Source organism: Aedes albopictus, chromosome 3 (genome assembly GCF_035046485.1).
Source record: "Aedes albopictus strain Foshan chromosome 3, AalbF5, whole genome shotgun sequence".
Lineage (NCBI taxonomy): Eukaryota > Metazoa > Arthropoda > Insecta > Diptera > Culicidae > Aedes > Aedes albopictus.
Genome location: NC_085138.1, coordinates 188,489,252 through 188,500,091, shown reverse-complemented (window position 1 = coordinate 188,500,091; position 10,840 = coordinate 188,489,252). Strand labels below are relative to the sequence as shown.

Here is a 10,840-nt window from a genome sequence, read left to right as displayed (position 1 = left end):
CGAATGCGAGTACGACCGCTGCCCGAGTCACGATCACTAGCGTGCGCAGTACCCCCTCTTTCATCCTTTTCTTTCTCGTGTTTGTTTACGAGAGTGAGTGAGAAAAAAGAAAAAGCTGCGCACGCTACTGATCACAACGTCACGATTATCACAGGAGATCTAAACGGTCAGGTATGCTAAGAGAAGGAATTCAGACCTGTCAGCTGACGAATGAAATAGGCCTACGACTCATCGATTTCGCCGCCTCAAAAAACCTAGCCATGCGTAGCACACGGGATCCTTTATCGTTACACCTAGTAATGATCTCAGATGGAATCACAAATCGACCACGTTCTGGTTGACGGACGGCACTTCTTCGACATTATCGACGTCAGGAGCATCGACTCCGACCACTACGTGGTGATGGTCAAATTGAGATCAAAACTTTCCGTCATCAACAGTGTACGGTACCGGCGACCATCACGTTGCAACCTGACTGAAGCAACTAGATGTCGCCTCAATTGCTCAGAATCTCGATACATCGTTGCTAGCCGAGCTCAGGCCCCTCTAGAGGTCTAATGGAGTGCAGTAAAAGCAGTGATTAACGACTCAATCGAGAGCACTATCGGGTACGTGGAAAGGAATCGACGAAACGAATGGTTCGACAAGGAGTGCAGAGCGATTTTGGAGAAGAAGAACGCAGCGCGGGTGGTTATGCTGCAGCAAGGAAACCGGCAGAACGTGAAAAGTTACGAATAACAGAACTGATTCTTTCCGGTGAAAAAGCGCCGCCTGTAAAAAGCGAAGTGCAAGGAAATGGAAGTGCTGTGCCGTTGCCAAGAAACACGGAATGGGGCTTAACGCATCCCACAACGGCTTTGTGCCACCACGAGCCAAAATATGCAATGATAAGGACGGGAGCCTATTGACGGACGGATGTGAGGTGGTCGAAAGGTGGAAACAGCACTTCAGTGTGCACATGAATGCCGTGCAGAATGTGGGCACAGGAGACCACCGCAACGGAGGAGATTATGCCAGTGCTGCGGAGAACGGAAATTATCCAACTCCCACGCTGAGAGAAATTAAGGATTCTGAACTCATCAAGATGGACCCACAACTTTTTTGTCCCCCCCCCCTGTTTGCATTAGTTGATAGTTGATAGGGTCTAGGGAACCGAACAGCTACCGCAGATGTGGAAGGAAGGAGTATTCTGCCTCATTTACAAGAAAGGCGACCATTTTGAATGTGAGAACTTCAGAGCGATCACCATTTTGAATGTCGCCTAAAAAGTGCTATCCCAGATCAACTTCCGTCAAATCCTTTAAAAATGCCGTGAATATCAGCTCCCAACGCATCGCTTGTTCATCGACTTCAAGGCAGCTTACGACAGTATCGACCGCCCAGAGCTTCCTGGGCTAACTGACCAGACTGACCAAAGCAAAGATGAACGGTGTGCATAACTGCGTAAGAGTTTCCAGTGAACTATTTAGTTCATTTGAATATCACCGGGGACTGCGACAATGTAACGGCCTCTCATGCATACTCTTCAACATATCGCTCTGGTATGTGCAATGCGATGAGCCTAGCTCAACAGCCGGGGTACGGTTTTCACAAATTTGTCAATTTGTGTGGTTTGCGCACAACATGGACATTATTGCCAGAAAATTTAGAACGGTGGCAGAGTTGTACGCCCGCATGAAACACGAAGCTGCAAAAGTCGTACTGGTGGTGAATGCATCAGAGGCAAAGTACATGCTACCGAACGCGAACACAATCGGATCCATCTAGCTAAATATGTAGTAATGTCACGATAGACGGAGATACTTTTGAGGTGCTGTAAGAATTCATCTATCTGGGATCCTCACTGACGGCTGACAGCTATGTAAGCCGCGAAATTCGAAAGCTCATCACCAGTGGTAGTCGTGCCTAATACGGGCTCTCGAAAAAGCGTCCTTCTAAAATGGTTCAACCCCGCACCAAAAGCACCATGTACAAAATGCTTATACGAGCGATGGTTCTCGAACACAAGACATGGACCATGCTCGAGAAAGACCTGCAAGCACTCGGAGTTTTCGGGTGACGCGTATCAAGGGCGATCTTTGGCGGTATGCAGGAGAACAGTGTGTGGCTGAGAAGGATGTACCACGAGCTTGCTGCACTCTACGGCGCATCCGATGTCCAGAAGGTGGCTAAAGCCGGATATATATCGTGGACAGGGCATGTTGGAAAAATAGCGCACAACAACCCTGTAAAGTTGGTTTTCGTTAACGATCCGTATGGCACAAGAAGGTGCGGGGCGCATGAAGGTCCGATGAGCGAACCATGCGGAGCGTGACTTGGCGAGCATTGGGTGTGACCGAGGGCGAGGACGCAGACCGGCAGCCACGTACCGAGTATTATGGCGTACTATTGTTGATTATACTTTATCTTATCCTTAATATGACGTTGGGGTCAATATGACCCAGACAGCCACGCTGAACGTGCACTAAATCCGTGTGGTATGCCTGGCGTAACATCTTAGGAGTCTCTGTCCGTTACCACAGGAGTGGAAGGAGAGATCAGAACTTCCAATCGATTGAATTTTGAATGCCACCTGCAAATGCTATACCAGATCATCTTCCATTGTTTGTGATCTAAAGCTAAGTAGTTCATAGAGTCGGTTTCATCAACGGCCGATCGACAACGAACGACAGTCGGCTGATATAAAAAATAAATAAATAAATTGGGTTGAAACGGCTATCTCAGTCTTAATGTCAATAGTCGAGTAGAATAAAATTAATCGTTAATATAATAAGACTGAGGCAGCCGTTTCAACGCAATAACATCCAGTTCTACCTTCGCTTAGATTAGACTGAATATACATGTCAATGGTTGCTCCTCCGGGATTGATCTGAACTGGTATGAATTGCTGATTCTCAAAGTGCAATCTAAGTAGCTCATACATTTTGGATCAATACCGGCGTCGGCTATGGCCTTACATTCAGTTGGGAAGGGAAAAAATGTTAGAGTGTAATGTTTGTTACTACTAAAGACCGAGAGCACGCTGCGTCCCTAACCAGCATGGATGGGATATTTTATTAGTAGGGAAGGATGTGAGATCTGGGACCTTTGGTCGGTGATGCGATCCATGGATAGGGGCTATATTTAGGTGATCGATTGATTGATTGATCACTCTGAAGGAGAAGCGGTACATTTAGCTTGGTTGCATAACTTGTAGGCGTTGTATGATTGACACTGAGCACCGACTCTTAACCCTCGACTGCTCTTTGCGTCTTTGATAACCTGCAGCGACGCTGCGCTCACGTTGTGTACCACAAGCGTGCATTTTTCATGGTGCGTGTACTCAGTACACGACGCGACCGCTGCCGGGTTAAGTTGGAAGCGAGGGAAACGGCTTTTTCAACCCGTTTCTGTTCTAGTGATGGCTATGGATAGAGAAGCGAAAAAGAGTAAGAAGATAGAAAGATACACAGTAGGTGAAGGGAGACGCGCCAAGGGTTGAACCCAGGATCTTCAAGCCCGTCTCAACGCAATAACATCCAGTTCTAGTCGAAAAATGCCAAACAAACGAAAAGTGCTCACTTTTCCCATACATCCCTATAGGAGTATCCAAAGTACACAAAAGCTTTTTCCATTAATAGATTTCATGAGTTGTAAAATTCCAAACAGATGCTTATCAGAGTCACGTCCCATTGATCAGATACCACAGGAGTCGTTAAACGACCTGTTGTACTACAGTAGCATTAAGCTGATGATGGAACACCCTGACACTCAAACAGTGCATGTCAATTCTTATCTATAGCCATTACGAAGCGAACTTAATCGACTTACAATCTCCAAAATAATACAAACTTGATGCCTTTGCTGGGGGACGCTATAGACAACAGAATAATACACATGATGATAACCGATGATAAGATAATATATCGATTATCCATTGGTATAAAAGTAAACAGTTTAGGCCAAATCCGATTAGTGCTCTTTTATGTAGCGCCAAAGTCGTTTAAAATGAAAATTGTTCTAATGTTAGCGTGCCTTCTGGCAGTGACACTAGCCGAAGAAAGTGCCCCGAAGTGTGTAGCTTCGCCGACAACTGCTAGCGGAAGTCAAGCACGCGCCGGTCCATACTGCTCTGGAGATCTTATCTTCGAAGATAACTTCAACTTTTTGGATTTAGAGAAATGGGAACACGAAAATACTCTAGCCGGTGGTGGTGTAAGTTCAACATTCAAATGTGAAATCATTACTATTCTAATTGAAACAATATCCCACAGAACTGGGAATTCCAATGGTATACCAACAACCGAGCGAACTCTTACTGCGAAAACGGTATTTTCTACATTCGTCCCACTTTGGTTGCTGACGATACTGGCGAAGGCTTCCTGAGCAGTGGAACCTTGAACCTTCATGGAGGTCAACCGGCTGATCTGTGCACTGGTCCATTCTTCTATGGTTGTGAACGTGCTGGAAATGTTAATAACATCATCAACCCAATCAAAAGTGCTCGGGTACGAACCGTGGAATCATTCAACTTCAAGTATGGACGCATGGAAGTTAGAGCGAAGGTACCAACTGGAGACTGGTTATGGCCTGCTCTTTGGCTTTTGCCGAAACGTCAAGTCTATGGATCGTGGCCGGCCTCTGGCGAAATCGATCTGATGGAATCGCGTGGTAACATTGACTACCGCAATGGAGGCGTACATATTGGTGTTGAACAAGTTGGTTCTACTTTGCACTTTGGACCTAACCCGGATCAGAATGGTTGGGCCACCACAGTTGCTTACAGAAATTCAGCTGCCGGACAAGGCTTCAACAACGGTTTCCATTTGTACCAGCTCGAATGGACCCAAGATCACATTACGTTCAGCGTGGACAACCAAGTGCTCCGACGAAATGACGCTGGTGCCGGATTCTGGGCTAAGGGTGGCTTTGTTACTACTTCGCCAGCTTCCGAGAATCCTTGGATGCATGCCACCAACATGGCTCCATTCGATCAAGAGTTCTACATCATTATGAATTTGGCTGTCGGAGGAACCAACGGTTTCTTCCCAGATGTTCCACCGGCGACCAATGGTGCCCGCGGTAAGCCTTGGGCAAACACCTCGCCAACTGCAGCCCGTGACTTCTGGAATGGCAGGAATTATTGGGTCCCGACTTGGCGCATGGGCGAAAACAGAGGCAAGGAGTCCTCTTTCCAAGTGGATTATGTGAGAGTCTGGGCTTTGTAGTTTAGACAGATATAAATAAAATTTTAGCAGGAAATTTCATAACGTACTTGAATTAGATGACGGCCACGAAATTAAGGAAGGACAGCCACGAATGAAGGTAGGAACGTAGAGCTACAAAGAAGAAGAAGGTCTGAACTCATTGAACGCAAGTACTCCAAACAATATGTTTCTGGTAAAAATGTTGGTTGCGAATTTGAATTCTCTAAAATGCCTTCTATCACTCCCTACGAAACATACCGAAACAAATTCGGATGCTCCTAAAGAGAGAAAAAATGGCACAGCCCTGCTTTTCCAACAGGATAAAAACCAAATCTTTGAATGATGACAGTTTCATTCAACTATCTTAGAGAATGCGACTGTGATATGTCGGTTTGGGGTAATAGCTTCCAGTCTGTTGTCTGTTGTTGATTACAATTACAAAAGACTGGAAGCCGGTAATGTAATTACCATGAACCAAGTTTTTGTTACCGGATTCATTTAGCAGTGATAGTTTTGCTCATTGGCATAGCTAGAGCTTGTTTGGAAACATGATATAATAAGAATTATATAAGTAGCAATGCTTTTTACATCTTCTTTTTTAAACCGCCGAGAAATGAATAGTTTTCGAAGGAATTCTTTGATTGGTATCCTAAAGAACCTCAAAATTTTCTAGCAGAGTTACTCCAAAATTTTGTTAAGAGCTTCCTTGTGGGAAAATGATTCTGGTAAAATTTGCAATGAAATTTCTGCAGAAGTTTTTGAAGCCCTAGAGAAAATAGATGTCACATAATAAGAAAGGGTCCATTATAATTGAAGCGTAAACGCGAGTTCACTCATTTAAACCATGCTGAAGGTGATTTAGAAATCTACCGACTAGAAAAGATAGACCGACTAGAGTCGGTCAATATGAATGTCCGTGACTTTCTTGGGCATCGACTATTTGTGCAATGTAAAAATGCAAATGGTCATTGAGAAAGTTAAAATAAATATCTTTAAAAGTGCTCATTAAACTTCCTTCAGGCGTTATCCTAAAGCCTGTATCCACAATAATCGGGACACAGAAGCACGGCTGTAGATCTGTAATGAATCGGTAAAATTGGCAAAATAATTGACTGAGATCTCTTTGGTGTATGTTTATTACATATTTGTGCCAAATTTCATAAAAATCGATGCATTACTTTTAACTGTGGATGAAAAAACAAAGAGACGTGGTGTTAAGCATTTTGTACAATCATGACCATTTTTCATCCGCATAATACTTGGTACTTCCACGCTACAGTTCAAGGTTCTGTGATAATAATTATTAAATTTCGTAAGCAGTTCTGATACTTATAAAGACATTTTCCTGCAAAATTTCATTAACTTTGATCAATTGGTTTGAAAGCTACTGGTGTTGATAGGGGTGAATGTTAGTGAATTTTTTTTCGTGTTTCTCCTGTGCGATGTTTGTCTAATCATAACTTTTGAATTTCTCTTCCAATTTTCATGAAATTTTCACAGAAGGTAGTTGATCATAAGTATATTATGCCTGCAAAATTTGATGATGATTGGTGTAGTACCTTCAAAAGTACAAGCCAAACAATAAAGGGTGCTGACTAATCACTGTTCGAGGGGCTAAAAACACGTTCAGTCCCAATACATGTTTCGACTATAACATTGTTGATAGTGCATCGATTTTTTTGAAATTTTGCCTATGCAACAAATGTAAATTGAGAGGTCTGTGTTCAAAATTTCAGCCATTTCCTTTGCCAAATTCAAAAGTTACAGAACTGACAAGCAAAACTAAGGGCTGTACAAAATTCAATTGCGCGCATTCTACTCTTTCATTCCTACAACAAAAAGTACTGCACCGATTCACATGAAATTTTGTAGGTGAAATGAACACATCTGAAGATGTTATTAGGTCACATTTGAGCAATTTTAATGTCCCTATTGCAGAGTTACAGCTGTTCTTCTGTGTCCCGATTATTGCGGATACAGGCTTCAGTTTAGAAGTTACGCCAAAAATAGAAAGAACTTGCGTACCCAGATTTTCAGTAAGGAATGAAGGGGAGAAGCCTTAGCCAAATACCTTTTAAAACTGAATTTCACTCTTCAACAGCCACGCTGTTGTATTTTATTGTTTGGAAAAAAAAAACTCGCATACTCTACACAAAATAGCGTGGCGCTGGCCAATTTCTGGAAGGCTAAGGATTTTTCTTTACTCGTCAAAATTTTCTCCAGTAGAACACAATGGAAACCCATCCGAATATTTTATGAAAATGTCCACATAGGGTATTGGTTCCCTTATTAAGCATGTGGCTACCATTTTCATCCTACGAAAAACAAAGGATTGAAGCGCTGTTTGTTTTGTTTTTTAATTTTATATTTTTTGTTAGAAGTGAGCACCCATGAAAACAAAAAGAACAAACTGTCTGAAAGTGCTTCTAGCATGTACGTACTTATATGCTTAAAGTCACAGTGACTGTAAAAGAATAACAGGATATATTCCTGAAAGAATTGCAGGACGAATTTCTGAAATATATCCTCTACAGGAGCTGCAGAGGTATTCTTTAAAGAATTTATGGATGGATTTTTGAATAAATCTTAAAGATTTCTTGGAGATAATTGCGAAAGAATTTATGGATGATTTTTTGGAGAATTTCTTGGATGAATCCCTGAAAAAAAACCCACCGGATATCTGAAATTTCTGACCAAGCCCCTGCATAAATCTTTGAAGAGATTCAGAGAGGAATTTCTGAAGAAGTTCTGAAAGAACTTGTGGAGCAATCCCTGAAGGAGTTCCTGGAGACGTTTCTAAAAGTATACCCGGAGGTAGGGATGGCATGCTCATCAGTGTGAGTGCAAGTGTGCGTGGCTTCAATATTAAAATGAGCTGCACTTTGCGAATTTTCAGTGCGGAATGCCATTCTTGCCTGGAGGAATCCCTGGACGGATATGGGAGGAATCCTTGGAAAATATTCTGAAGAAATTGCTTGAAGAATCCCAGGAGAAATTTCTAGACAAATTGCTGGAGGAATTTTTGGACGAATTCCTATAGAGACCGCTAGAGGAAATCTTGAAGAAATCCCAGAAATCCCTGAAGGAACAATTGGAGGATTTCCTGGAGTCATTCCTGGTGAAATTCCTGCTCGAATGCCTGCACAGACAACCCATAATCGCATAATATGTTGCATAAATTTATAAAGCGGAGACGCTGCATGCATGCCTCAGACGTGCAGGCTCATGCAAAATGTACGCATATCTCCTTTACTTCAACATCTTAAACGATCACTGGATGTCTCGGTGGAATTTTCCCTAGAAACATTTCTAGAGATTACCCTGGATGAATCCGTGGAAGAATTCGTAAAGGAATACCTGGAGGAAACCCTGAAGGAATTCCAGGAGAAATTCCTGGAGGACTTACTTGTTCCAGGAGAAATTCCTTCATGAATTCTTGGAGCAAGCCCTGGCATAAATTCTGAAGGGCTCCCTGGATATATTCCTGAAGGAATTCTGGGCGGAATCCCTAGAAGAATTCTGGCCGAAATCGCTTGGGAAATTTCTGAAGAAACCTCTTGAGAATTCCGGGAGAAACCCTTATAGAAATTTCTGGAGAAATTCTTGGAAGAGTCCATGGGGAATTTTTTGAAAAATTCTGTGATGAATTTAACACCGCTAGCCATGATGGTCTCCCATAGCGGAAGGTCCGAATGAGCTTGAAATTATTGAGAAATCATCATGTCTACAGGTTGTAAGACCAAGCCCACTCATGGGCTCAATCAAGCGTTTTAACGTTAAGTAGAGCCCCGAGCAAAGAAGCGAACCGCACCGGTCGCTGCTAAGTAGGGCTCGAAAGCGAAAAGTTTACGTACGGTTCGTAGCAGGGCTTAGAATATAGAGACACGCAAACTACGGTCTCTATCCGTAGGCTCGTGCGCTCTCTCGCGTTTAGCTCTCTGGGTAGCGTAAAGAGGAGACGAAAGAACATGAGTATGGATTTGTTGCCAGGTATATAGTTTCTAGAGAATGATTTTCTTGTTTTGTATAGGTAGGAATTTATTTTAGTTTGCATCAAATATTTGAAATTTTCAACCAATCAATATCATAGATCGTTACACGAATAACACAACAAATTGTCTGACGTAGAATTGTGATAGAGTGACAATACAAACGCAGAAAAATAATAGGTTTAAATTGACAAGCTTTGCTTAAGTATGTTATGAATAAGGTTTTCGCTTCTTCGCCAATTTTAGGATCATGCATATCGAAAATGTATTGATTTTCTCTTAAAAATAGTTACGATTGCTCATAATCGCACCTTTAGTTTTTGATTCGGCCGATCGTTTCGAAACTAATATTTGAAAAAATGTATAGTGATTCAGTGAGTTTTGCTGTTTTAACACGTACATGTTTGAGCCGGGTTTTCTACGCAGCAAGTACACGCAGAAAAATGTCGCATATTTGAATCAAATGTATAACCACTTTGATTCAAATTCAATACTGTTTTTTAAATCAAAGTACATTGATATTTGAGTCTAATACTAAACGACTTTGATTCTAAAATAAATATATTAGAAACAAAGTCGTTGTGTCTTTGATTCAAAAAAGAGACTACTGTGAAATAAATATAACATTTTGCACAAGTTTATCCGCGGCCATGTTTTTATTGTTATAAAGCGAAAAAAAAATAACTTGCTCGACGAAATTTTAGAACAAGAGATCGTATTTAAAACATAAGACACATTTATTTTATTGAAAACGTGTGGTTTGTCGGAAGCCACGAAGAGTCTCTTCATCGGTAAGTACAATAAAGTAAAATTTATTATTAATTCTAAAATTCATATCATTCCTTCCGAGATTCCTTCTAAATAACAGCAACACAGGATAATCGAGTGCAAGGAAGTCCAGGAACTCATTCCGCAGCCGTTTCAAGCGGATATGACGAGGTGCATCATGTCATAATAAAGGAGAGGCCTGGTAAGCATCAACTGCTGTTCATAAAATTATATTTGCTAAGGAAACCCTTCTTGTTTTACAGAACCTTCCTCCGCTATCTATTGAATGTTCTGTAACTACGCTGCCTCCACCTCTGCCGGCTGCTGCTAATGTAACAAGAGGCAACTGTTGAGCAACTGCACAAGAGCTTACGTGCTACAAACATCAGCAAAGAATAAGAATCATCATCAAATAATTTAAAACTAAAAAATTCTAAAAACTACTGTTGAGGTTGTCTAGTTATGAAAATATAGCAAATAATGTTTTCTAAAAGTCTTATTCATTTTCATTGGATTATTATTATTATCAAAAAATATTATTTTCCAAATAAATAATTTTTGTATTTGATTCAAAAATTTGTGTTTTTTGATTCAAAAATAAACATTTTTGAAATAAAGTAGTAATATATTTGTTTCAATGAAATTTAATATTAGAATCAAATATATTCCACTTTGAATTTACATTCAGGCTGCTCAGAGCTAGACTTAGAAACAACAAAATAAATGCTTTGAAGCCAATACTCGTTGTCATTGATTCAATAAAAATCGCACTTAGGCCGTGGATCAATGGTATTTTATTTTTGTTTCAAAGTCGTTTTTTTTAGACTTTAATATATATTTTTCTGCGTGTAAAACTTAGTTTCGCACATTTAGAAAAATGTCCAAATAAATAACTCG

The 10,840-nt window shown here is 41.1% G+C and overlaps 1 protein-coding gene across 1 annotated transcript; it reads left to right on the top strand.

Moving 5' to 3' along the window:
- The first annotated feature begins 3,454 nt into the window (after positions 1–3,454).
- LOC109429164 (beta-1,3-glucan-binding protein) lies at positions 3,455–5,241 on the top strand. Its single transcript, XM_019705029.3, has 2 exons — positions 3,455–4,194; positions 4,254–5,241. Exons 1-2 carry the CDS (start codon positions 3,835–3,837, stop codon positions 5,205–5,207), a joined length of 1,314 nt encoding a protein of 437 aa, XP_019560574.3. The 5' UTR covers positions 3,455–3,834; the 3' UTR covers positions 5,208–5,241.
- The last annotated feature ends 5,599 nt before the right edge of the window (positions 5,242–10,840 follow it).